This window comes from Mustelus asterias, unplaced genomic scaffold (assembly GCF_964213995.1).
Source record: "Mustelus asterias unplaced genomic scaffold, sMusAst1.hap1.1 HAP1_SCAFFOLD_494, whole genome shotgun sequence".
NCBI classification, from domain to species: domain Eukaryota; kingdom Metazoa; phylum Chordata; class Chondrichthyes; order Carcharhiniformes; family Triakidae; genus Mustelus; species Mustelus asterias.
The window spans coordinates 203,829-231,515 of NW_027590446.1; the positions used below are offsets into that span (position 1 = coordinate 203,829).

The window sequence follows — 27,687 nt, forward strand, 5'->3', positions numbered from 1 at the left end:
CCTCTACTTTCTCAGAAGACTAAGGAAATTTGGCATGTCAGCTACGACTCTCACCAACTTTTACAGATGCTCCATAGAAAGCATCCTTTCCGGATGTATCACAGCTTGGTCTGGGGCTCCTGCTCTGCCCAGGACCACAAGGAACTACAAAGGGTTGTGAATGTAGCCCAGTCCCATCATGCAAACCAGCCTCCCATCCATTGACTCCGTCTACACTTCCCGCTGCCTCGGGGAAAAGCAGCCGGCATAATCAAGGACCCCCACGCACCCCGGACATCCTCTCTTCCACCTTCTTCCGCCGGGGAAAAGGTACAAAAGTCTGAGGTCACGTGCCGACCGACTCAAGAACAGCTTCTTCCCTGCTGCCGTCAGGCTTTTGAATGGACCGACCTTATATTAAGCTGATCTTTTGCTACACCCTAGCTGTGACTGTAACACTACATTCTGCACCCTCTCCTTCTCTATGAACGGTATGCTTTGTCTGGATAGTACGCAAGAAACAATACTTTTCACTGTATCCCAATACACGTGACAATAATAAATCAAATCAAATATTAAGCTGATCTTTCTCTACACCCTAGCTATGACTGTAACACTACATTCTGCACCCACTCCTTTCCTTCTCCCCTCTGTACTCTATGAACGGTATGCTTTTTAAAATAGTGTGCAGGAAACAATACTTTTCACTGTATCCCAATACATAAGACCATAAGACATAGGAGCAGAATTAGGCCACTCGGCCCATCGAGTCTGCTCCGCCATTCGATCATGGCTGATATTTTTCTCATCCCCCATTCTCCCGCCTTTTCCCCATAACCCCTGATCCCCTTATTAATCAAGAACCTATCTATCTCTGACTTAAAGACACTCAGTGACCCGGCCTCCACAGCCTTCTGCGGCAAAGAGTTCCACAGATTCACCACTCTCTGGCTGAAGAAATTCCTCATCATCTCTGTTTTAAAGGATCGTCCCTTTAGTCTGAGGTTGTGCCCTCTGGTTCTAGTTTTTCCTACTAGTGGAAACATCCTCTCCACGTCCACTCTATCCGGGCCTCGCAGTGTCCTGTAAGTTTCAATAAGATCCCCCCCGTCATCCTTCTAAACTCCAACGAGTACAGGCCCAGAGTCCTCAACCGTTCCTCATACGACATGTCACATCCGTGTGACAATAATAAATCAAATCCAGTCTGTGCGAAGGGCTGTGAATTGACGGGGAGTGAATGATGAAGCAGAGTGTTTGTGACGCCCTCCGTGAACAGACGTTTGGTCTTTATTACATCGTTTAGAAAGTTCTGGCAAACGTCAATCTGGATTTGCGTTGTGGTGGGGAGGGCGATGCCTGGAGCAGGAACTTTCCGGGTGCGCTCGCTCCGAGACTGGAAAATCCCACACCAGGCCAACAGATCCGTGTCCCCCGCCCCGCTACAGGTCCCGTGGCGGGCGGGACGGGAAAATTCCATCCCCCCGCGTCACTGTCACACGACGGCAAACTCCCAGTCGATATGGTCTCGATCGAGTTGATTGGGTCACCCTGGAGTAATGGTTGGCTCCTCTCAAAGCCCAGTGCAGGCTATGCAATGAATTGGGTGTTGGACTGTTGAGGGAGGGGTTGGGGGCGGCAGTGGTTTGGGAGGATTGCAGAGGGGGGGGGGGGGGGGGGGGGGAGAGGAGGGACCCTGGGTGAGATATTGTGTGGAGGAGAAGCCTAGGGTTGAGAGGACAGCGGGAGGTGACCCCCCTCCGCCCCCCCAGCATCGTGAGGTTATCCGTGGGCTTGCGGTACAGAGGTGCTGAGGTGACCGTCCTTGATGGAGATGCGTGTGTCCAAGAATGCAACCGATTCCGGAGAGTAGTCCATGGTGAGTCTGATATGGGATGGAACTTGTTGCTGTCATCATATAGGTGTTTCAGTGATTGAGTCCAAAGGTTTACCAGGCTGATTCCGGGGACGGCGGGACTGATGTACGAGGAGAGATTGACCAGGTTAGGATTGTTTTCACTGGAGTTCAGACGAATGAGGGGGGGGTCTCATCGAGACTTATAAAATTCTAACAGGACTGGACAGGGTAGATGCAGGGAGGATGTTCCCGATGGTGGGGGGAGTCCAGAACCAGGGGGTCACAGTCTGAGGATTCGGGGTAGACCATTTAGGACGGAGGTGAGGAGACATTTCTTCACCCGGTGAGCCTGTGGAATTCATTCCCACAGGAAGTAGTTGATGCCAAAACATTGAATGTATTCAAGAGGCGGCTGGATAGAGCACTTGGGGCGAACGGGGTCAAAGGTTATGGGGAGAAAGCAGGATTAGGCTATTGAGTTGGATGATCAGCCAAGATGGTGATGAATGGGGGAGCAGGATCGAAGGGCCGAATGGCCTCCTCCCGCTCCGATCTTCCATGTTTCTACGTTCCCCTGGTAGTTCTTGGTGTGAGACCCCACTGTCAGCCCAGAGTTCTCCCCGGGTGGGTGCCGGCTTTAGGGGAAGGTTAATCCCGTATCTAAGGAAGGATGTGCTGACCTTGGAGAGGATCCAGAGGAGGTTCATCAGAACGATCCCGGGAATGAAAGGCTTGACGTATGAGGAGCGTTTGAGGTCTCTGGGTCTGTACTCGATGGAGTTTAGAAGGATGAGGGGGTGGGAATCTCATTGAAACTTGCAGAATACTGAAAGGCCCTGGATAGAGTGGACGTGGGGAAGATGTTTCCGTTAGTCGGAGAGACTGGGATCCGAGGGCCTCAGAGTAAAGGGACGGACCCTTTAGAACCGAGATGAGGAGGAATTTCTCCAGCCGGAGGGTGGGTGAATCTGTGGAATTCGCTGCCACGGAGGAGGCCGGGTCATCGAGTGTATTGGAGACAGAGAGAGATAGGTTCCCGATTGGTGAGGGGGGTCAAAGGTTACGGGGAAGAGGCGGGAGAATGGGGATGAGAACCGTATCAGCCATGGCGGAGTAGACTCGATGGGCCGAATGGCCTAATTCTGCTCCTGTATCTTAAGTCCGACCGCGCAGTCGCAAGTGGAGGGGCAAGACGTTTGATTGAATATTCAGGCCGTCTGTAATGGAATGTTCTGGAAACAGGAAATGTGGCCAATGCCGTGTATGGGTCAGGGAGGGAGTGGGGGGCGCTGGGGGGGAGGGGGGAGGAGTTGGAGAAGATTGGAAGTGTGTCACACCATCCTCCGGACTGCTCTCTGTATCTCCAATCCCCTGCTCGCTCCCAACCGGCCCCAGTCGACAACTCTCAAAGGTGACCTGTAAAGAGTGAGAGGACAGTGTGACGCTACTGTACCTTTAAGAACATTTTTTAAAATCATGCTCTCTGCAGTTTGTAAACCAGCATTTTGATTAGATTTATTATTGTCACCTGTATTAACATACAGTGAAAAGTATTGTTTCTTGCGCGCTCTGCAGGCAAAGCATACCGTTCATAGAGAAGGAAAGGAGAGGGTGCAGAATGTAGTGTTACAGTCATAGCTAGGGTGTAGAGAAAGATCAACTCAATGCGAGGTAGGTCCATTCAAAAGTCTGACAGCAGCAGGGAAGAAGCTGTTCTTGAGTCGGTCGGTACGTGACCTCAGACTTTTGTACCTTTTTCCCGATGGAAGAGAGAATGTCCGGGGTGCGTGGGGGTCCTTGATTATGCCGGCTGCTTTTCCTGAGGCAGCGGGAAGTGTAGACGGAGTCAATGGATGGGAGGCTGGTTTGCGTGATGGGACTGGGCTACATTCACGACCCTTTGTAGTTTCTTGCGGTCTTGGGCAGAGCAGGAGCCCATACCAAGCTGTGATACAACCAGAAAGAATGCTTTCTATGGTGCATCTGTAAAAGTTGGTGAGAGTCGTAGCTGACATGCCAAATTTCCTTGGCCTCCTGAGAAAGTAGAGGCGTTGGTGGGGCTTTCTTAACTATAGTGTCGGCATGGGGGGACCAGGACAGGCTGTTGGTGATCTGGACACCACAGTTAGTTGTTAAGGGTTACACATTATCGTGGTCGTTTTGTTTCTTGTTTGGAACTGATAAAAGTTCTTGGTAATTTTCTGACGATACATGTCAACTATATTCTTAAATAAACTGCGTTTGGTAAAAGCTCCCGAGGGGGTCGTTTGAGTCCCCGCTGAAGTGAAACATCTCATGCTCCCCCAGGCTAAATTCAAGATGCCAAACTTATGATCCAGGCAGAGTTAACATTTCAGTTTGGAGATTCTGACCAGGATTATAAGAACAGAAAGGCATCGTGATCGAAAGCTTTAAGAGCTTGAGCGGGTTTGTTGACAGGGTGAATGAGGAATGTTTCCTCTTGTGGGAGAATAAAGAACTGGGGACACTGTTTAAAAATAATGGGGTTAAATACAGTGCAAAACTCCCTCCACACCGGAGCTTTACTCTGTATCTAACCCCGTGCTGTATCTGTCCTGGGAGTGTTTCGTGGGGGACTGTGTGGAGGGAGCTTTACTCTGTATCTAACCCCGTGCTGTATCTGTCCTGGGAGTGTTTGATGGGGGACAGTGCGAGAGGGAGCTTTACTCTGTATCTAACCCCGTGCTGTACCTGTCCTGGGAGTGTTTGATGGGGGGGACAGTGTAGACGGAGCTTTACTCTGTATCTAACCCCGTGCTGTACCTGTCCTGGGAGTGTTTGATGGGGGACAGTGTAGAGGGAGCTTTACTCTGTATCTAACCCCGTGCTGTACCTGTCCTGGGAGTGTTTGATGGGGGACAGTGTAGAGGGAGCTTTACTCTGTATCTAACCCCGTGCTGTACCTGTTCTGGGAGTGTTTAATGGGGGACGGTGTAGAGGGAGCTTTACTCTGTATCTAACCCCGTGCTGTACCTGTTCTGGGAGTGTTTGATGGGGGACAGTGTAGAGGGAGCTTTACTCTGTATCTAACCCCGTGCTGTACCTGTTCTGGGAGTGTTTAATGGGGGACGGTGTAGAGGGAGCTTTGCCTCGGTTTAATGTAATGTCCGTCCTGTACCCGCGGAGCCCGGCCGCTGGGGGAAGCTGTACTTACTCTTTGCCAGCGCTCTCAGGGCTCTCTCCCGCTCTGCGAGGAGCTCCTGGGCAGACTGGGCCATCCACCGCTGGGAGACGTCGGACACCCGCAGGCCGGGCACGATCTGCCAGCTTCCCTCCTGGAAACAGAGGCAATCGGTGAGCGCCGAGGACGGGACACCAGGGGGCTCAGTGACTTTGACTGAGGGTTAAATTCCCCCCACACATTCCCCTCGTACTCCAGTACACACTCCAGCTGGAGAGTGCCACTCTGCTCACAGGGAAGGGAGCCAGATGTTAGCCTGTGGTTTTAGTCTTACCAACAGGACACTCAGGGGGAATCTGCATTTTTACAGTTCATCCAACAAGTGTTTAACTTTAAAGTTTATTTATTAGTGTCACAGGTCCGCTTACATTAACACGGCAATGAAGTTACTGTGAAAATCCCCTGGTCGCCACACTCCGGCGCCTGTTCGGGCACACCGAGGGAGAATTTAGCACGGCCGATGCACCTAACCTAGACATCTTTGGACACTAAGGGACAATTTAGCATGGCCAATCCCCCTAACCTGCACATCTTTGGACACTGAGGGACAATTTAGCACGGCCAATCCCCCTAACCTGCACATCTTTGGACACTAAGGGGCAATTTAGCATGGCCAATCCACCTAACCCGCACATCTTTGGACACTAAGGGGCAATTTAGCATGGCCAATCCACCTAACCTGCACATCTTTGGACACTAAGGGGCAATTTAGCATGGCCAATCCACCTAACCTGCACATCTTTGGACACTAAGGGACAATTTAGCATGGCCAATCCACCTAACCCGCACATCTTTGGACTGTGGGAGGAAACTGGAGCACCCGGAGGAAACCCACGCAGACACGGGGAGAACGTGCAGACTCCGCACAGACAGTGACCCAAGCCGGGAATTAGGGATTTTCACAGTAACTTCATTGCAGCGTTAATGTAAGCCTTACTTGTGACGAATAAATAAACTTTAAACTTCAACTTGAACCCGGGTCACTGGCGCTGTGAGGCAGCTGTGCAAACCCCCGTGCTGCCCCGCAAAGAATACAACACTGAATAACATGTTTGGGACAGGTGACCAAAAGCTCGGTCAAAGGGACCGGCGTTAAGGAGCGTCCTGAGAGAGGAGAGAGAGAGAGAGGGAGAAAGAAAGAGGGAAAGAGAACGAGAGAGAGAGGGAGAGAAAGAGTCATCAGTCAGAACATTGAATACAGGAGTTGGGACGTCTTGTTGAAGTTGTACAAGACATTGGTAAGGCCACACTTGGAATACTTTGTACAGTTCTGGTCACCCTATTATAGAAAGGATATTATTAAACTAGAAAGAGTGCAGAAAAGATTTACTAGGATGCGACCGGGACTTGATGGTTTGAGTTATAAGGAGAGGCTGGATAGACTGGGACTTTTTTCTCTGGAGCGTAGGAGGCTGAGGGGTGATCTTATAGAGGTCAATAAAATAATGAGGGGCACAGATCAGCTAGATAGTCAACATCTTTTCCCAAAGGTAGGGGAGTCTAAAACTAGAGGGCATACGTTTAAGGTGAGAGGGGGGAGATACAAAAGGGTCCAGAGGGACAATTTTTTCACACAGAGGGTGGTGAGTGTCTGGAACGAGCTGCCAGAGGCAGTAGTAGAGGCGGGTACAATTTTGTCTTTTAAAAGGCGTTTAGACAGTTACATGGGTACGATGGGTATAGAGGGATATGAGCCAAATGCGGGCAATTGGGATTATTTTAGGGGTTTTTTAAAAAAAAGGGCGGCATGGACAAGTTGGGCCGAAGGGCCTGTTTCCAAGCTGTAAACCTCTATGATTCTGTGAGAGAGGGAAAGAGAATGAGGGAGAGAGAGAGAGAGAGAGAGACAGAGAGGAAAGGTGGAGAGGTTCAGTGAGGGATTTCCAGGGCCCCCCAGGTAGCTGAAGGCACGGCTGCCAATGGCGGAGCGATGGGAATCGGGGGATGCTCAGAGAACCCAGAGGGTGGTGGGGCTGGAGATGGTTACAGAAATAGGAAGCGATCTCCCTCAGTACAGACCCTCCGACAGTGCGGCACTCCCTCAGCACTGACCCTCTGACAGTGCGGCACTCCCTCAGTACTGACCCTCTGACAGTGCGGCACTCCCTCAGCACTGACCCTCTGACAGTGCGGCACTCCCTCAGCACTGACCCTCTGACAGTGCGGCACTCCCTCAGCACTGACCCTCCGACAGTGCGGCACTCCCTCAGCACTGACCCTCCGACAGTGCGGCACTCCCTCAGCACTGACCCTCCGACAGTGCAGCACTCCCTCAGCACTGACCCTCTGACAGTGCGGCACTCCCTCAGCACTGACCCTCCGACAGTGCGCCACTCCCTCAGTACTGACCCTCCGACAGTGCGGCACTCCCACAGCACTGACCCTATGACAGTGCGGCACTCCCTCAGTACTGACCCTCTGACAGTGCGGCACTTCCTCAGCACTGACCCTCTGACAGTGCGGCACTTCCTCAGCACTGACCCTCTGACAGTGCGGCACTCCCTCAGCACTGACTCTCTGACAGTGCGGCACTCCCTCAGCACTGACTCTCTGACAGTGCGGCACTTCCTCAGCACTGACCCTCAACTAGTATTGGGAGTGTGGAACTGGGGTTTTAGGAGCTCAAATCTTTGGAGTGGGGTTTGGAGCTGCAACCTAGGCATGTCACATTGAGCACGGTTCACCCAGTTTGAACTGAGTCATCAAAGTACCTGTACAGTGACTGGAAATGAGTAAATGAGGTGTTCAGGGACCCCATAGCTGTTTCCGTTGGAGATGACACCCATCGACACCAGCTCACCCTGTGAAGGACAATGAGGCAGCATTAATGACCAATAGTGCTCTGGTTTCCCCCCTGACGAAGGGGCAGCGCTCCGAAAGCTCGTGGCATTTTCTACCAAATAAACCTGTTGGACTTTAACCTGGTGTTGTGAGACTTCTTACTGTGTTCCCCCCACAGTCCAAAGATGTGCAGGTTAGGGGGATTGGCCATGCTAAATTGCCCCTTAGTGTCCAAAGATGTGCAGGTTAGATGGATTGGCCATGCTAAATTACCCCTTAGTGTCCAAAGATGTGGAGGTTAGGTGGATTGGCCATGCTAAATTGCCCCTTAGTGTCCAAAGTTGTGTCGGTTAGGTGGATTGGCCATACTAAATTGTCCCTTAGTGTCTAAAGATGTGTAGGTTAGGTGGATTGGCCATGCTAAATTGCCCCCTAGTGTCCAAACATGTGCAGGTTAGGTGGATTGGCCATGCTAAATTGCCCCTTAGTGTCCAAAGATGTGTAGGTTAGGTGGATTGGCCATGCTAAATTGTCCCTTAGTGTCTAAAGATGTGTAGGTTAGGTGGATTGGCCATGCTAAATTGCCCCTTAGTGTCCAAAGATGTGTAGGTTAGGTGGATTGGCCATGCTAAATTGCCCCTTAGTGTCCAAAGATGTGCAGGTTGGGTGGAATTGCCATGCTAAATTGCCTCTTAGTGTCCAAAGATGTGTGGGTTAGGTGGATTGGCCATGCTAAATTGCCCCCTAGTGTCCAAACATGTGCAGGTTAGGTGGATTGGCCATGCTAAATTGCCCCTTAGTGTCCAAAGATGTGTAGGTTAGGTGGATTGGCCATGCTAAATTGTCCCTTAGTGTCTAAAGATGTGTAGGTTAGGTGGATTGGCCATGCTAAATTGCCCCTTAGTGTCCAAAGATGTGTAGGTTAGGTGGATTGGCCATGCTAAATTGCCCCTTAGTGTCCAAAGATGTGTAGGTTAGGTGGATTGGCCATGCTAAATTGCCCCTTAGTGTCCAAAGATGTGCAGGTTGGGTGGAATTGCCATGCTAAATTGCCCCTTAGTGTCCAAAGATGTGCAGGTTGGGTGGAATTGCCATGCTAAATTGCCTCTTAGTGTCCAAAGATGTGTGGGTTAGGTGGAATCGTGGGGAAAATGCACGGGCCTGCAGTTGGGCCTGGGTAAGATGCTCTGTGAGAGAGTCGGTGGAGACCCGACGGGCTGAATGGCCTCCTCCTGCGCTGTTGTGTTTCTATGATAAGGGATTCCATCTTGATTACACAGACTCCTTTAAGATAAGCATCATAGCAACGCAGAGCACGATCAGTGAACCAGATCGCAGCACACCATTAGTTAGTCACCACTCCCTGCGTTCTCCCCCCCCCACAGCCAGTGTAACCTCGAAGCCAACGTACCTCCTGCGTCCCAGACCACAGTGCCCGCAGGTGGTCACAGATGGCACTGGCAACTGCCATGGCACCAGACGGTCTGGCCATCCCCTTCAGGGTCCTCCCTTGATGCTGGATGTGCTGAGGAGAGAGAGAGAGAGATGTCGCTGGCTAACACCAGGAATGTGGAGGGACCACCCACTGTTGCGGAGAATCCTCCCCCCCGTCCCCACCCCGGCTCCCCCGGCACGGAAGCGGGCACAGGGAGGAGGGAGAGGGGAACAGTGTTCTCACCATGTTGGCATCTCCGGGCAGTAACTGGGCATCCCCCAAGGCCTGGCGAAGGCCCTCTCGGAGGGAGCCGTGTGTGACCGAGGTGAGCTCCATGTCGGGGTACCACGTGCCGGACTGGCTGCCCCAGATGATGACGTTCCGGATGGATCCGGGGCCGGTCCCCAGCCTGAGGGCGAGCTGTACCGAGGGACAGAGCAAATACCGTCAGCAATTAGCCTGCGGGGGGGGACGCGGACAATACACCCAGTGCCCCCTCCTCTCTCCCACGAGAGCTCACCGTCCCCATCTCTGTAACCTCCTCCAGCCCCCTACACCCCCTCCCTATCTCTGTAACCCCCTCCAGCCCCTACACCCCCTCCCTATCTCTGTAACCCCCTCCAGCCCCTACACCCCCTCCCTGTCTCTGTAACCCCCTCCAGCCCCTACACCTCCTCCCTATCTCTGTAACCTCCTCCAGCCCCCTACACCCCTCCCTATCTCTGTAACCCCCTCCAACCCCCTACACCCCCTCCCTATCTCTGTAACCCCCTCCAGCCCCCTACACCCCCTCCCTATCTCTGTAACCTCCTCCAGCCCCTACACCCCCTCCCTCTCTCTGTAACCCCCTCCAGCCCCTACACCCCCTCCCTATCTCTGTAACCCACTCCAGCCCCGACACCCCCACCCATCTCTGTAACCTCCTCCAGCGCCCTACATCCCCTCCCTATCTCTGTAACCTCCTCCAGCCCCTACACCCCTCCCTATCTCTGTAACCTCCTCCAGCCCCTACAACTCTCCCTATCTCTGTAACCTTCCCCTGCCCCTATAACCCTCCTCCACAAACTCTCCCACCCTCCCTACCTACACAACCACCCCCCAGCCCCGAGACCCCTCATGTGATCCCTGTGCCCCTCCAATTCTGACTACTTTTCCATCACTCTGCCATTGGAGGCCGTGCCTTCACTGCCTGGAGGGGCCCTAAACTCTGGGATTCTCTCTTTAAACCTTTCTGCCTCTTTCTCTCTCTCTATCTGTCTCGCTCCCTCAACCTCTCTCTCCCTCACAATCTCTCTCTCTCTCCCTCTCTCTCCCTCAATCTCTGTCTTCCTCAACCTCTGTCTCTGTCTCTCTCTCTCTCTCCCTCACAATCTCTCGCTCTCTCTCTCTCCCTCACAATCTCTCGCTCTCTCTCTCTCTCTCTCCCTCAACCTCTCTCTCTGTCTCTCTCTCTGTCTCCCTCAACTTCTCTCTCTCTCTCTCTCTCAACCTCTCCTCTTTCCGTCTCTCTCTCTCTCCCTCTCTGTCTGTCTCCCTCTCTCTGCCTTTAAGGCGCTCCTTAAAACTGACTTTAGGTCACCTGTCCCGAGATCTCCTGAGGTGACCTCGCTCCCTGATTGGCGTAAACATCTCCCTGGGGGAGGGGTACGTGAGCACACGTGACCTCGGGGGGAGTTCGGTGAAGGGGTGGGGCTGTTGCGTCCTCGTGTGTCCCACCTCTCCTGGCACTTACCTGGGCCTGCGCTTGGTTTTGACCCAGCCGCGTCAGGCAGGAGAAGTTCTCCCGGGGGATGGAGGGCGCGGCCGTCATGGCGACAAGGCAGTTGGTGTTGGCTGGGCTGCCCACCACTAGAACCTGAGCAACAAGAGACAGAGAATAAGATGGCAGCAGGAGGCGATGGCCGAGTGGTATTATCGCTAGATTATTAATCCAGAAACTCAGCTGATGTTCTGGGGGACCCGGGTTCGAATCCCGCAGATGGTGGAATTTGAATTCAATAAAAAATATCTGGAATTAAGAATCTAGAACATAGAAAAGCTACAGCACAAACAGGCCCTTCGGCCCACAAGTTGTGCCGAACATGTCCCTACCTATTAGGTTTACCTATAACCCTCTATCTTACTAACTTCCATGAACTTATCCAAAAGTCTCTTCAAAGACCCTATCGAATCCGCCTCCACCACCACTACCGGCAGCCGATTCCACGCACCCACCACCCTCTGAGTGAAAAACTTACCCCTCACATCTCCTCTGTACCTACTCCCCAGCACCCTAAACCTGTGACCTCTTGTGGCAACAAGAGTGGGAATGGAGGGATACAAAAGAATGGTCTAGTTTGGACCAGGGAGCAGCGCGGGCTTGGAGGGCCGAAGGGCCTATTCCTGTGCTGTATTGTTCTTTGTTCAACCATTTCATCCCTGGGTAAAAGCCTCTGAGAATCCACTCTATCAATACCTCTCAACATCTTATACACCTCTATCAGGTCACCTCTCATCCTTCGCCTCTCCAAGGAGAAAAGACCTAGCTCTCTCAACCTATACGGTTATATAATAAATGGCAGAGCCATCAAGAGTATAGAAACACAGAAGGACCTGGGTGTGCAAGTCCACAAATCCTTGAAGGTGGCTGCACAGGTGGAGAAGGTGGTGAAGAAGGCATATGGTACGCTTGACTTTATAGGACGGGGTATAGAGTATAAAAGCTGGAGTCTGATGATGCAGCTGTATAGAACGCTGGTTAGGCCACATTTGGAGTACTGCGTCCAGTTCTGGTCACCGCACTACCAGAAGGACGTGGAGGCTTTAGAGAGAGTGCAGAGAAGGTTTACCAGGATGTTGCCTGGTATGGAGGGTCTGAGCTATGAGGAGAGATAGGGTAAACTGGGCTTGTTCTCCCTGGAAAGACAGAGAATGAGGGGAGACAGTGGGAAGCTTTTTCCCAGGTTGGAGGTGACGATCATGAGGGGTCACGGGCTCAAGGCGAGAGGGGCAAAGTATAACTCAGATATCAGAGGGACGTTTTTTTACACAGAGAGTGGTGGGGGCCTGGAATGCGCTGCCAAGTAGGGTGGTGGAGGCAGGCACGCTGACATCGTTTAAGACTTACCTGGATAGTCACATGAGCAGCCTGGGAATGGAGGGATACAAATGATTGGTCCAGTTGGACCAAAGAGCGGCACAGGCTTGGAGGGCCGAAGGGCCCGTTTCCTGTGCTGTACTGTTCTTTGTTCTATCCTCATAAGGCATGCCACTTAATCCAGGCAACATCCTTGTAAATCTCCTCGGCACCCTTTCTATGGCTTCCACATCCTTTCTGTAATGAGGCGACCAGAACTGGGCACAGTACTCCAGGTGGGGTCTGACGACTGATGACCCATTGTCGGAAAACCCCATCTGGTTCCCTTTAGGGAAGGAAATCTGCTGTCCTTACCCCGGTCTGGCCTACATGTGACTCCAGAGCCACAGCAATGTGGTTGACTCTCAACTGCCCTCCAAGGGGCAACTAGGGATGGGCAATAAATGCTGGGCCCAGCCAGCGACGCCCATGTCCCAAGAATAAAGACAAAAAGTATCTTTGGTTGACACACACGGAATTGGGGGTGGGGGGCAGTGACGTAGAGAGCTAGCATGCAGTTGATGGGCTGAATGGCCTCCTTCAGACTCGGTAACAATAATGTTTCAGCCCAGGGAGAGGCCATTCGGCCCATTGTCTTCTTGCTCTCTCGCTAGAAGAGCCTCAGTCCCCTGTCCCTGTGCTCTTAAAATATGTGCAAAAGTAAAACTTCGCTTAGATGTCGGGAGAGAGAATCCCAGATCCACACTTGGAATACTGTGTGCAGTTCTGGTCACCCTATTATAGAAAGGATATTATTAAACTAGAAAGAGTGCAGAAAAGATTTACTAGGATGCTACCGGGACTTGATGGATTGAGTTATAAGGAGAGGCTGGATAGACTGGGATTTTTTTCTCTGGAGCGTAGGAGGCTGAGGGGTGATCTTATAGAGGTCTGTAAAATAATGAGGGGCACAGATCAGCTAGATAGTCAATATCTTTTCCCAAAGGTAGGGGAGTCTAAAACTAGAGGGCATAGGTTTAAGGTGAGAGGGGAGAGATACAAAAGTGTCCAGAGGGGCAATTCTTTCCACACAGAGGGTGGCGAGTGTCTGGAATAATTTGATTTGATTTATTGTCACGTGTATTGGGATACAGTGAAAAGTATTGTTTCCTGCACGCTATACAGACAAAGCATACCGTTCATAGAGAAGGAAAGGAGAGGGTGCAGAATGTAGTGTTACAGTCATAGCTAGGGTGTAGAGAAAGATCAACTTAATGCGAGGTAGGTCCATTCAAAAGTCTGACGGCAGCAGGGAAGAAGCTGTTCTTGAGTCGGTCGGTGCGTGACCTCAGACTTTTGTATCTTTTTCCCGACGGAAGAAGGTGGAAGAGAGAATGCCCGGGGTGCGTGGGGTCCTTGATTATGCTGGCTGCTTTTCCCCGAGGCAGCGGGAAGTGTAGACGGAGGCAATGGATGGGAGGCTGGTTTGTGTGATGGATTGAACAACCTGCCAGAGGTAGTAGTAGAGGCGGGTACAATTTTGTCTTTTAAAAAGCATCGAGACAGTTTCATGAATAACATGGGTAGAGAGGGATAATGGGCCAAACGGAGGCAATTGGGGCTAGCTTAGTGGTTAAAAAATAGGGTGGCATGGACAAGTTGGGCCGAAGGGCCTGTTTCCATGCTGTAAACCTCTATGACTCCATCCAGATTTGTGGATGACACAAAGATAGGTGACACTGGGTGCAGTGTTGGGCGGAAGATTAAAATTATAAAGAGATACCGGGAGATTAAGTGAACGGGTAAAACCGTGACTGGCGGGTTTCAGTGTGGGCACGAGAGAGGTCGCCCACTTTGGACCTCTCTAACCTAACCTAAAAGGTCTTTCTGACAGAGAGAAATAGTGGAGGTACAAAGAGACTCGGGGGAGGGGGGGTGGGGGTCCCAGGTACACAGATCATTGAAACGTCACGGACAGGTACAGGGGACAATCAAAAAGGCTGATGGGAATGCTGCCCTTTATATCTGGAGGACAGGGATGCAAGGGGTTAGGAGTTAGGCTTCAGCTGTGCGTAGGCCCGGGTTAGGCCGCACCCGGGGTTACTGTGAGCAGCTCTGGGGGGGGGCCCCCTCAGCTTGGGAAGGATGTACTGACCTCGGAGGGAGCGCAGTGTAGATTCACCCCAACGATACCTGGATTCCCAGGGGGTTAAATCGCGAGGAGAGGTCACACAAACTGGGGTTGTATTGCCTGGAATTTAGAAAGTTAAAAGCGGGGGAGGGGGGGATTTTGATTGGAGTTTTCTCGTAACGAAGGGGAACTGAGAGGGTATATAGAGAGAGAGAGAGAGAGAGAAACTATTCCCGCTGGTCGGGGGAGCCCAGGATCAGGACGGGGGGGGGGGGCCGCACAGAGTATAAAAATGAGAGGCTGAGCTTGCGGGAGTGCGCCTGGGGAACTACTCCCACACACAACGGGCGGGAGACGTCGGGAACTCTCTCCCACACACAACGATCGACATCCGATCGATTCATCTTAAATCTGAAATCGATGCTGGGTTTTAAGGGAGATGGGACAAAGGGATATAAAGTTCAATCATTGAATAGGCTGGAGGAAGGAAACAGTCTCCTGTTCCTGAGTAACACATGAGGAGGGCTGAACAGCCGAGTTTGCGACTGTGTACCAGATTAGACGGGCTGAATGGCCTCGTTTGTCATTGTGTAACAGAATAGACGGGTTGAATGGCCTCATTTGTAACTGCGTAACAGATTAGATGGTCTGAAGGGCCTTGTTTGAGGCTGTGTAACAGATTAGATGGGCTGAATGGCCTCGTTTGTAACTGCGTAACAGATTAGATGGCCTGAAGGGCCTTGTTTGAGGCTGTGTAACAGATTAGATGGGCTGAATGGCCTTGTTTGTAACTGTGTAACAGATTAGATGGCCTGAAGGGCCTCATTTCAGGCTGTATAACAAATTAAAGGGGCGGAATGGCCTCTTTTGCTCTTGTTTAATGGAATAGAGGGCCTAAATGGCCTTGTTTTTTTCCAGTGGAACAGAACTGAGGGGCTGAATGGCCTCCTTTGTTCTTGTGTAACTGATGAGAGGGGCTGAATGGCCCTTCACAGGGTGTTTTGAAACCCGATATTCTCACTAGAGGGGAACCTGTAGAGGTTCAGTATCATCTCTTTGCTTTCACTTTCGGCCTAAAGACTTGTGTCCCACAGAAACGCCTGGGTCAGTGTCAGTGATACTGAGAAAGGGAGTCTTATTCTATTAGAGTTCGAGGACAATCTCCATTCACAATAAAAATTAATTCGACCAATCCAAGCAGCCCACGATCTGCATCTAGAAGAAGGAGCTCACACACTGAGAAAGCTAAAATAGATTTAAATCCTCCACTGCTAGTACTGAGGGAGTGCCGCACTGTCGGAGGGTCAGTACTGAGGGAGTGCCGCACTGTCAGAGGGTCAGTACTGAGGGAGTGCCGCACTGTCAGAGGGTCAGTACTGAGGGAGTGCCGCACTGTCAGAGGGTCAGTACTGAGGGAGTGCCGCACTGTCAGAGGGTCAGTACTGAGGGAGTGCCGCACTGTCGGAGGGTCAGTACTGAGGGAGTGCCGCACTGTCGGAGGGTCAGTACTGAGGGAGTGCCGCACTGTCGGAGGGTCAGTACTGAGGGAGTGCCGCACTGTCGGAGGGTCAGTACTGAGGGAGTGCCGCACTGTCGGAGGGTCAGTACTGAGGGAGTGCCGCACTGTCGGAGGGTCAGTACTGAGGGAGTGCCGCACTGTCGGAGGGTCAGTACTGAGGGAGTGCCGCACTGTCGGAGGGTCAGTGCTGAGGGAGTGCCGCACTGTCGGAGGGTCAGTACTGAGGGAGTGCCGCACTGTCGGAGGGTCAGTGCTGAGGGAGTGCCGCACTGTCGGAGGGTCAGTACTGAGGGAGTGCCGCACTGTCAGAGGGTCAGTGCTGAGGGAGTGCCGCACTGTCGGAGGGTCAGTGCTGAGGGAGTGCCGCACTGTCGGAGGGTCAGTGCTGAGGAAGTGCCGCACTGTCGGAGGGTCAGTACTGAGGGAGTGCCGCACTGTTGGAGGGTCAGTACTGAGGGAGTGCCGCACTGTCGGAGGGTCAGTACTGAGGGAGGGCCGCACTGTCGGAGGGTCAGTACTGAGGGAGGGCCGCACTGTCGGAGGGTCAGTACTGAGGGAGTGCCGCACTGTTGGAGGGTCAGTACTGAGGGAGTGCCGCACTGTCGGAGGGTCAGTACTGAGGGAGTGCCGCACTGTCGGAGGGTCAGTACTGAGGGAGTGCCGCACTGTCGGAGGGTCAGTGCTGAGGGAGTGCCGCACTGTCGGAGGGTCAGCGCTGAGGGAGTGCCGCACTGTCGGAGGGTCAGTACTGAGGGAGTGCTGCACTGTTGGAGGGTCAGTGCTGAGGGAGTGCTGCACTGTCGGAGGGTCAGTGCTGAGGGAGTGCCGCACTGTCGGAGGGTCAGTACTGAGGGAGTGCCGCACTGTCGGAGGGTCAGTGCTGAGGGAGTGCCGCACTGTCGGAGGGTCAGTACTGAGGGAGTGCTGCACTGTCAGAGGGTCAGTGCTGAGGGAGTGCTGCACTGTCGGAGGGTCAGTGCTGAGGGAGTGCCGCACTGTCGGAGGGTCAGTACTGAGGGAGTGCCGCACTGTCAGAGGGTCAGTACTGAGGGAGTGCCGCACTGTGGGAGGGTCAGTACTGAGGGAGTGCCGCACTGTCGGAGGGTCAGTGCTGAGGGAGTGCCGCACTGCCGGAGGGTCAGTGCTGAGGGAGTGCCGCACTGCCGGAGGGTCAGTGCTGAGGGAGTGCCGCACTGTCAGAGGGTTAGTGCTGAGGGAGTGCCGCACTGTTAAAACTCCGGGAAGGGAGTGGCCGAGGACAGTGAGGGGAGGAGGGAGTATCAGGCTCCCTTACCTTGACTGTTTTCTTGGCGTACGCGTCCAGGGCCTGTCCCTGGGACCTGAACATCCGAACGTTTGCTCTGAAGGTGTCACTGCTGTCCGTGCCCTCCCTGCTGGTCACTGCTCCGAGCAACACAGCTACATCCACATCCCTGAAGGCCACCTCCTGAAGATCCGTCACAGTGACTCCTACAGAGAGAGACAGGTCCGTTCAACACAACACAACAAAGCTCCCTCGAAAAACAATTGACGGTGTGAGCGCCAGGGTTGTATTTGTGAAAAGCAATGCTTGTGTGGGGTAGAACTCCGGGGAGAACTCCACTATCAAGTCACGGCGGTCTACAACACAGATAAAGACCCTTCGGCCCATCGCACCTGTACTAGTCAAAGGCAAACTGTACCTCACTGTTGGCATGTTATGAATGATGTGGAGATGCCGGCGTTGGACTGAGGTGGGCACAGTAAGATGCCGGCGTTGGATTAGGACTGGCAGCTGGGTGGCACAGTGGTTAGCGCTGCCGCCTCACAGCGCCAGGGACCCGGGTTCAATTCCGGTGTCGGGTCACTGTCGGTGTGGAGTTTGCACATTCTCCCCGTGTCTGCGTGGGTTTCCTCCGGGTGCTCCGGTTCCCTCCCACAGTCCAATTTAGCATGGCCAATCCACCTAACCTGCACTTCTTTGGACACTAAGGGGCAATTTAGAACATAGAATAGTACAGCGCAGTACAGGCCCTTCGGCCCACGATGTTGTGCCGAACCTTTTCCGAAACCAAGATCAAGCTATCCCAATCCCTATCATCCTAGTGTGCTCCATGTGCCTATCCAATAACCGCTTGAAAGTTCCTAAAGTGTCTGACTCTACTATCACTGCAGGCAGTCCATTCCACACCCCAACCACTCTCTGAGTAAAGAACCTACCTCGGACATCCCTCCTATATCTCCTAATCACGAACCCTATAGTTATGCCTCCTTGTAATAGCTCCATCCACCCGAGGAAATAGTCTCTGAACGTCCACTCGATCTATCCCCCTCATCATCTTATAAACCTCTATTAAGTCTCCCCTCAGCCTCCTCCGCTCCGGAGAGAACAGCCCGAGCTCCCTCAACCTTTCCTCATAAGACCTACCCTCCAAACCAGGAAGCATCCTGGTAAATCTCCTCTGCACTCTTTCCAGCGCTTCCACATCCTTCTTATAGTGAGGTGACCAGAACTGCACACAATATTCCAAATGTGTGGGTTAGGTTGATTGGCCATGATAAATTAACCCTAGTGTCAGGAGGATTAGTAGGGTAAATATGAGGGGTTACGGGAATAGGGCCTGGGTGGGATTGTGGTCGGTGCAGACTCGATGGGCCGAGTCTGCACCGACCGCACTGTCAGGATTCTAAGAAGTCTCTCAACACCAGGTTAAAGTCCACTCGCACTGTCTGTACCTGTAAAGATTCGATTACCTATAGAGACTCGCATTCCAATCATTATCTTGCAATTGTGTCTTTGTCTATATACGCCATGTTTGTGAAACCTCCCTCCCCCACTCACCTGATGAAGGAGCAGCGCTCCGAAAGCTCGTGATTCCAAATAAACCTGTCGGACTTTAACCTGGTGTTGTGAGACTTCTTACTGGGATTCCACCTCACTATTCTAATCCTAACCATTCTTAAAGTTTAAAGTTTACTTATTAGTGTCACAAGTAGGCTTACATTCACACTGCAATGAAGTTACTGTGAAAATCCCCCAGTCGCCACACTCCGGCGCCTGTTCGGGTAACACTGAGGGAGAATTTAGCACCTAACTAGCAGGTCTTTCGGACTGTGGGAGGAAACCGGAGCACCCGGAGGAAACCCACGCAGACACGGGGAGAACGTGCAAACTCTGCACAGACCCAAGCCGGGAATCGAACCCGGGTCCCTGGCACTGAAAGGCAGCAGCGCTAACCCACTGTGCCACCCTGTGTCTAAAGGACATTAAAGTTTATGAGTGTCACAAGTCGGGTTACATTAACACTGCAATGAAGTTACTGTGAAAATCCCCCTAGTCGCCACACTCCGGTACCTGTTCGGGTAACACTGAGGGAGAATCTAGCATCGAACCAGCACGTGGGAGGAAACCGGAGCACTCGGAATGCGGGAGAATGAGGGGTTGACCTGAGTGAGGAGTATAAAATCATGCGGTACAGAGATAGGGTAAACGCACCGAGACTTTTTCCAACCGTAAGGGAATCGAAAACTAGAGGGCATAGGTGAGAGGGGAGAGATTTGAAAGGGACCCGAGGGGCAACTTATTCATCCATGGGACATGCGCGTCGCTGGCTGGGCCCAGCATTTATTGCCCATCCCTAGTTGCCCCTTGGAGGGCAGTTGAGAGTCAACCACATTGCTGTGGCTCTGGAGTCGCATGTAGGCCAGACCGGGGTAAGGACGGCAGATTTCCTTCCCTAAAGGGAACCAGATGGGTTTTTCCGACAATGGGTCATCAGTAGATTCTTAATCCCAGATATTTTTTATTGAATTCAAATTCCACCATCTGCCGTGGCGGGATTCGAACTCGGGTCCCCCAGAACATTAGCTGAGTCTCTGGATTAATAGTCTAGCGATAATACCACTAGGCCATCGCCTCTCCTTTATCACTCAGTGGGTGGTGTGTATGTGGAATGAGCTGCCAGAGGAAGGGGTTGGGGCAGGTACAACAGCAACATTTTAAAAAACATTTGGATAAGTAGATGGGAAAGGATTAGACGGATCTGGGCCAAACGCGGGCAATTGGGACGAGCTGGGTGGGCACCATGGAGTGGATGGGCCGAAGGGCCTGTTTCCGTGCTGTGTTGCCCCGTGACTCTGAACCCCGGTGTCAGCGAACGTTAATGCTGCTTCGAACCGATGCGGAGTTTCTCTCGAGCGCCGCCCTTTACCTTGGAGGAGCTGGAAGGTGCAGTCCTGTAGCTCCATGGCCACTCCGTCCAGCACGCCCAGCAGCGGGGGAACGTCCGTCAGGGCCAGAGTCACTGGCTGCAAGAACAACAGCAGTGGATCAATACGGCAGGACCACTGAGGAAGGGGGCAATCAAAATTAAACAGCACCGTTTGATACAGGAGGTGGGGGCGGGAGGAATGGTCGGGGGGGTGCGGGTGTGGCGGGGGGAGCATGTACATAAATTGTTAAAGGCAGGGCGAGATCAAAACAAGAAAGTTCACTGGGATGCTGGGATAAAGGCAACTTACACTTGATGGGTGGCACAGTGGTTAGCACTGCTGCCTCACAGCGCCAGGGACCCGGGTTCAATTCCTGGCTCGGGTCACTGTCTGTGTGGAGTTTGCACATTCTCCCCGTGTCTGCGTGGGTTTCCTCCGGGTGCCCCGGTTTCCTCCCACACTCCAAAGATGTGCAGGTTAGGTGGATTGGCCATGCAAAATTGCCCCTTAATGTCCAAAGATGTGCAGGTTAGGTGGATTGGCCATGCTAAATTGCCCCTTAATGTCCAAAGATGTGCAGGTTAGGTGGATTGGCCATGCTAAATTGCCCCTTAGTGTCCAAAGATGTGCGGGTTAGGTGGATTGGCCATGCTAAATTGTCCCTTAGTGTCCAAAGATGTGCGGGTTAGGTGGATTGGCCATGCTAAATTGTCCCTTAGTGTCCAAAGATGTGCAGGTTAGGTGGATTGGCCATGCTAAATTGCCCCTTAGTGTCCAAAGATGTGCAGGTTAGGTGGATTGGCCATGCTAAATTGCCCCTTAATGTCCAAAGATGTGCAGGTTAGGTGGATTGGCCATGCTAAATTGCCCCTTAGTGTCCAAAGATGTGCGGAATAGGTGGATTGGCCATGCTAAATTGTCCCTTAATGTCCAAAGATGTGCAGGTTAGGTGGATTGGCCATGCTAAATTGCCCCTTAATGTCTAAAGATGTGCAGGTTAGGTGAATTGGCCATGCTAAATTGCCCCTTAATGTCCAAAGATGTGCAAGTTAGGTGGATTGGCCATGCTAAATTGCCCCTTAATGTCCAAAGATGTGCAGATTAGGTGGATTGGCCATGCTAAATTGCCCCTTAATGTCCAAAGATGTGCGGAATAGGTGGATTGGCCATGCTAAATTGCCCCTTAGTGTCCAAAGATGTGCAGGTTAGGTGGATTGGCCTTGCTAAATTGCCCCTTAGTGTCCAAAGATGTGCAGGTTAGGTGGATTGGCCATGCTAAATTGCCCCTTAGTGTCCAAAGATGTGCGGGTTAGGTAGATTGGCCATGCTAAATTGCCCCTTAGTGTCCAAAGATGTGCAGGTTAGGTGGATTGGCCATGCTAAATTGCCCCTTAGTGTCCAAAGATGTGCAGGTTAGGTGGATTGGCCATGCTAAATTGCCCCTTAGTGTCCAAAGATGTGCAGGTTAGGTGGATTGGCCATGCTAAATTGCCCCTTAGTGTCCAAAGATATGTAGCTTAGGCGGATTGGCCATGCTCAATTGCCCCTTAGTGTCGGGGGGAGTAGCAGGGTAAATACGTTGGGATACGGGGATAGGGCCTGGGTGGGATTGTTGCCAGTGCAGACTCAATGGTTCAAATGATCTCCTTCTGCGCTGTCGGGATTCTATGGTACTGCAGATGCTGTGATGAAGGGTCATGCAGACTCGAAACATTGGCTCTATTCTCTCTCCACAGAGGCTGTCAGACCTGCTGAGAATTTCCAGCATTTTCCATTGTTGTCGGTGATTGGGATCCTGGGATTTATTCACAAAACTAAGGAAGTTCTGGTGATATTTTGTGAAACACTGATCAAACCTGAGCTGGACAACCGTGTCTGATAATAGGCCCCGCGCTTCGGAAGGACGTTGAGGCCTCGGAGAGGGTGCAGAGGACGTCCTCGAGCCCGTTCTGCCGCCATTCAGTTTGAAAAGGCTTTTTTAAATTCATTCGTGGGACATGGGCGTCGCTGGCTGGGCCCAGCGTTTATTGCCCATCCCTAGTTGCCCCTTGAGAAGGTGGTGATGAGCCGCCATCTTGAATCGCTGCAGTCCCCATGTGTGGTGTAGGTACACCCACAGTGCCGTTAGGGAGGGAGTTCCAGGATTGTGATTGGACATCAGTCAGTCCCCATGTGTGGTGTAGGTACACCCACCGTGCTGTTAGGGAGGGAGTTCCAGGATTGTGATTGGACATCAGTTAGTCCCCGTGTGGTGTAGGTGCACCCACAGTGCTGTTAGGGAGGGAGTTCCAGGATTGTGATTGGACATCAGTTAGTCCCCGTGTGGTGTAGGTACACCCACAGTGCTGTTAGGGAGGGAGTTCCAGGATTGTGATTGGACATCAGTTAGTCCCCGTGTGGTGTAGGTACACCCACAGTGCTGTTAGGGAGGGAGTTCTAGGATTGTGATTGGAAATCAGTCAGTCCCCGTGTGGTGTAGGTACACCCACCGTGCTGTTAGGGAGGGAGTTCCAGGATTGTGATTGGACATCAGTCAGTCCCCGTGTGTGGTGTAGGTGCACCCACAGTGCTGTTAGGGAGGGAGTTCCAGGATTGTGATTGGACATCATTTAGTCCCCGTGTGGTGTAGGTGCACCCACAGTGCTGTTAGGGAGGGAGTTCCAGGATTTTGACCCCAGCCACAGTGAAGGAACAGCCGATATATTTCCAAGTCGGGATGGTGAGTGGCTCGGAGGGGGGAACTTGCAGGTGGGGGTGTTCCCCATGTGTCTGCTGCCCCCCCCCCTTGTCCTTCTAGGTGGTAGAGGTGGCGGGTTTGGGAGGTGCTGTTGAAGGAGCCTTGGCGAGTCGCTGCAGTGCATCTTGTAGATGGTACACACTGCTGCCACTGTGCGTCGGTGGTGGAGGGAGTGAGTGTTTGTGGTTAGCGTGTCGATCGAGCGGGGCTGCTTTGTCCTGGATGGTGTCGAGCTTCTCGAGCCGCGCTCATCCAGGCAAGTGGGAAGTGTTCCATCACACTCCTGACTTGTGTCCTTGTAGATGGTGGACAGGCTTTGGGGGGAGTCAGGAGGTGAGTTACTCTCCACAGGATTCCCAGTGGACAGGCTTTGGGGGGAGTCAGGAGGTGAGTTACTCTCCGCAGGATTCCCAGTGGACAGGCTTTGGGGGGGAGTCAGGAGGTGAGTTACTCTCCGCAGGATTCCCAGTGGACAGGCTTTGGGGGGGAGTCAGGAGGTGAGTTACTCTCCGCAGGATTCCCAGTGGACAGGCTTTGGGGGGGAGTCAGGAGGTGAGTTACTCTCTGCAGGATTCCCAGCCTCTGACCTGCTCTTGTTGCCAGTGTTTATGTGGCTGGGTCCAGTTGAGTTTCAGGTCAGTGGTCACCCCCAGGATGTTGGCAGTGGGGGGATTCAGTGACGGTTACACCATTGAATGTCAAGGGGGCGATGGTTAGAGTGTTTCTTGTTGGAGATGGTCATTGCCGGGCACTTGTGTGGTGTGAATATTTTGCCACTTGTCAGCCCAAGCCTGGATATTGTCCAGGTCTTGCTGCATTGGGACACGGGACTGCTTCAGTATCTGAGGAGTGGCGAATGATGTTGAACATTGTGCAATCATCGGCGAACATCCCCACCTCTGACCTTCTGATGGAGAGAAGGTCATCGATGAAGCAGCTGAAGATTGTTGGGTCTTGGACACTACCCTGAGGGACTCCTGCAGAGATGTCCTGGAGCTGGCTGCACTGCGGCCTGACTCCAGACATCCACCTTTGATCGGCCCATATCCCAGTGGCCCGTGGTATGATCGCTAGACTATTAATCGGGAGGGGGAAAGGGAGGGAATCCATCGATTCTCAAGTGTAAGGAGGAACAGTTGACTCGGAACGGGGATAGCTGTGTGTAGGGGAAGGATGCGTGGGGGTGAGATGCCAGGGCTGTACTATACTTGCCTGCTCTCTCCCAAACACCTCCCCACTGGCTATGCTGTACAGCAGGGAGTAGGCAACGTGACCGGCTGCTCCTGTGACCACAACCTTCACCGGCACAGCCTGGAACAAGGTTTGGAGAACAGCGAGTGAGTCATCGGAGGCAAGATAATCTGGAGAGGTACGATCACCAACAACCTGTCCTGGTCCCCCCCACGCCGACACTATAGTTAAAGCCCCACCAACGCCTCTACTTTCTCAGGAGGCTAAGGAAATTCGGCATGTCCGCTACAACTCTCACCAGCTTTTGATTTGATTTCTTGTTGTCACATCGCCGACACGGTGCCACAGTGGGTTAGCGCTGCTGCCTCACAGCGCCAGGGACCCGGGTTCGATTCCCGGCTTGGGTCACTGCCTGTGTGGAGTTTGCACATTCTCCCCGTGTCTGCGTGGGTTTCCTCCGGGTGCTCCGGTTTCCTCTCACAGTCCAAAGATGTGCGGGTTAGGTGCATTCACCATGCTACGTTGCCCCTTAGTGTCCAAAGATGTGCGGGTTAGGTGGATTGGCCATGCTAAATTGCCCCTTAGTGTCCAAAGTTGTGCAAGTTAGGTGAATTTTTAAAAAATTCATTTGTGGGACATGGGCGTCGCTGGCTGGGTCCAGCATTTATTGCCCATCCCTAGTTGCCCCTTGAGAAGGTGGTGATGAACTGCCTCCTTGAATCGCTGCAGTCCATGTGCTGGGGGTTGACCCACAATGCCATTTGGGAGGGAGTTCCAGGATTGTGATTGGACATCAGTTAGTCCCCGTGTGGTGTAGGTACACTCACAGTGCTGTTAGGGAGGGAGTTCCAGGATTTTGATTGGACATCAGTCAGTCCCGTGTGGTGTAGGTACACCCACAGTGCTGTTAGGGAGGGAGTTCCAGGATTGTGATTGGACATCAGTCAGTCCCTGTGTGGTGTAGGTACACCCACAGTGCTGCTAGGGAGGGAGTTCCAGGATTTTGACCCCAGCCACAGTGAAGGAATGGCCGATATATTTCCAAGTCGGGATGGTGAGTGGCTCGGAGGGGGAACTTGCAGGTGGGGGTGTTCCCCATGTGTCTGCTGCCCCCCCCCCCCCTTGTCCTTCTAGGTGGTAGAGGTGGCGGGTTTGGAAGGTGCTGTTGAAGGAGCCTTGGCGAGTCGCTGCAGTGCATCTTGTAGATGGTACACACTGCTGCCACTGTGCGTCGGTGGTGGAGGGAGTGAGTGTTTGTGGTTAGCGTGTCGATCGAGCGGGGCTGCTTTGTCCTGGATGGTGTCGAGCTTCTCGAGTGTTGTTGGGAGCCGCATTCATCCAGGCAAGTGGAGAGTATTCCATCACACTCCTGACTTGTGTCCTTCTAGATGGTGGACAGGCTTTGGGGGGAGTCAGGAGGTGAGTTACTCTCCGCAGGATTCCCAGTGGACAGGCTTTGGGGGGGAAGTCAGGAGGTGAGTTACTCTCCGCAGGATTCCCAGTGGACAGGCTTTGGGGGGAGTCAGGAGGTGAGTTACTCTCCACAGGATTCCCAGCCTCTGACCTGCTCTTGTAGCCACTGTGTTTATCTGGCTGGGTCCAGTTCAGTTTCTGGTCAGTGATAACCCCCAGGATGTTGATAGTGGGGGAGAGGATTCAGCGATGGGAATGCCATTGAATGTCAAGGGGGAGATGGTTAGACTCTCTCTTGTTGACGATGGTCATTGCCGGGCATTTGTGTGGCGTGAATATTTTGCCACTTGTCAGCCCAAGCCTGGATATTGTCCAGATCTTGCTGCATTGGGACACGGGACTGATTCAGTATCTGAGGAGTTGCGAATGATGCTGAACATTGGGCAGTCATCGGCAAACACCCCCACTTCTGACCTTCTGATGGAGAGAAGGTCATCGATGAAGCAGCTGAAGATTGTTGGGTCTCGGACACTAACCCTGAGGGACTCCTGCAGAGATGTCCTGGAGCTGAGATGACTGACACTCCACAACCATCTCCCTCTGTGCCAGGTATGACTCCAACCAGCGGAGAGTTTGACCCTGATACCCATTTGGTGCCATGCTAAATTGCCCCTTAGTGTCCAAAGATGTGCGGGTTAGGTGGATTGGCCAAGCTAAATTGCCCCTTAGTGTCAGGGGGATTAGCAGGGTAAATACATAGGGTCGCGGGGATAGGGCCTGGGTGGGATTGTTGTCGGTGCAGCTTCGATGGGCTGAATGGCCTCCTTCTGCAGTGTACGGATTCTATGATTCCATCATTTCATTTGTCCACTTCTTAAACGTCTCGCGTTCCATATTCTTCCCCCCCCCCCCCACCCCACTCGGGCCACCTGCCTCAGGTTGTCCTTTGACATCTTGGTTCTGCCATTTACACATTCCTATTTCTCAGTGGCTGCTATTAGCACCATTCCTAACCTTTATCACCCCCCCCCTTTACATTCCCTTTGTCGATGACAAGTTTGTCAACACTTTCCCCCCACCCCCTGTTACAGGAGAAATCTCGTCCTAATTCCTTAATCTTTAGCTCTGACCAAGGGTCATCCAGACTCGAAATCTTGCCTCTATTCTCTCTCCACAGCTTCTGTCAGACCCGCTGAGATTTTCCAGCATTTTCTGTTTTCCTTCCAGATTCCAGCATCTGCGGGATTTTGCTTCCAATCCCATTGTGTCGCCCCCCCATCCCCAGCCAATCCCATTGCATCTCCCCCCGTCCCCAGCCAATCACATTGCGTCTCCCCCCCGTCCCCAGCCAATCCCATTGCGTCTCCCCCTCTCCCCAGCCAATCCCATTGCGTCTCCCCCCGTCCCCAGCCAATCACATTGCGTCGCCTCCTCTCCCCAGCCAATCCAATTGCGTCTCCCCCCGTCCCCAGCCAATCCCATTGCGTCTCCCCCCGTCCCCAGCCAATCACATTGCGTCGCCTCCTCTCCCCAGCCAATCCAATTGCGTCTCCCCCGTCCCCAGCCAATCCCATTGCGTCTCCCCCAACCCCAGCCAATCCCATTGCGTCTCCCCCAACCCCAGCCAATCACATTGGGTCTCCCCCCGTCCCCAGCCAATCACATTGTGACAGTGATCCCGCAGCCAATCAGATTGCAGCTTGACACAGCCAATCATGTTTCGGAGCTTTTTCTACCAATCAGAGCTTCCCTTCCCTCGCGGCAACCAATCAGAATGCGAGCCGCCCCAGTCTCCGGGGGGCCCGCCAGCCAGTCAGGAGGCGGGGTTCGGCCGGGGATTAGCCAATGGGAGGAAGGGAGGGGCTGTGTGCGAGCGGCTGAGGAGATGGAGACAGAGAGATGGGCGGGGGGGAGGTGCAGCAGCTCCGCGGGAGCGGCTCAGCCCCCCCCCCGGCTGTCAGTCAGCCTCCCCCCCGCCACCCGCTCCCGGGCTCTCCGCCGCGCTCTGAGGCGCCACTCACCATGGCCGCGCCGCCTCGCTCTCAGCTCCGGGGGGGTCACCGCGGGGTCAGGCCGCCAACCGCTGCGGCATTCAAACCCGGGCCCCGCCCCCCCGGCAACTGCGCTCCGGAAGAGGGGCACGCGCGCCACCGAGCTGGCCCCCGCACCGTGTAAACAGCACCGCCCTCAGCAAC

At 53.1% G+C, this 27,687-nt stretch overlaps 1 protein-coding gene across 3 annotated transcripts; it reads right to left on the reverse strand.

Moving 5' to 3' along the window:
* Nucleotides 1-1,251: 1,251 nt before the first annotated feature.
* On the reverse strand, nt 1,252-27,687 carry LOC144486852 (malate dehydrogenase, cytoplasmic-like). Of its 3 annotated transcripts, none has more exons than XM_078204871.1 (10): nt 27,514-27,687; nt 24,101-24,199; nt 20,151-20,247; nt 17,255-17,430; nt 10,988-11,110; nt 9,499-9,675; nt 9,232-9,345; nt 7,751-7,840; nt 5,013-5,133; nt 1,252-3,253 (listed from the first exon to the last, which is right to left on the reverse strand). In XM_078204871.1, the coding sequence occupies exons 1-10, from the start codon at nt 27,514-27,516 to the stop codon at nt 3,243-3,245; spliced, it is 1,011 nt and encodes a 336-aa protein (XP_078060997.1). In that variant the 5' UTR covers nt 27,517-27,687; the 3' UTR covers nt 1,252-3,242. The 3 variants fall into 3 exon arrangements, with proteins under 3 accessions (XP_078060997.1, XP_078060998.1, XP_078060999.1); XM_078204872.1 differs by having other exon boundaries at nt 20,151-20,243; nt 24,097-24,199; XM_078204873.1 differs by lacking the exon at nt 9,499-9,675.

What these genes read in the sequence shown, in the direction of transcription:
- LOC144486852 (XM_078204871.1), bottom strand. An exon ending in AGGTGTTTGGGAGAGAGCAG is followed by an intron (nt 20,248 to 24,100) that starts GCAAGTATAGTA and finishes TTGTTCTTGCAG; the next exon opens with CCAGTGACTCTGGCCCTGAC. An exon ending in TGTGGTCTGGGACGCAGGAG is followed by an intron (nt 7,841 to 9,231) that starts GTACGTTGGCTT and finishes TGTCCTTCACAG; the next exon opens with GGTGAGCTGGTGTCGATGGG.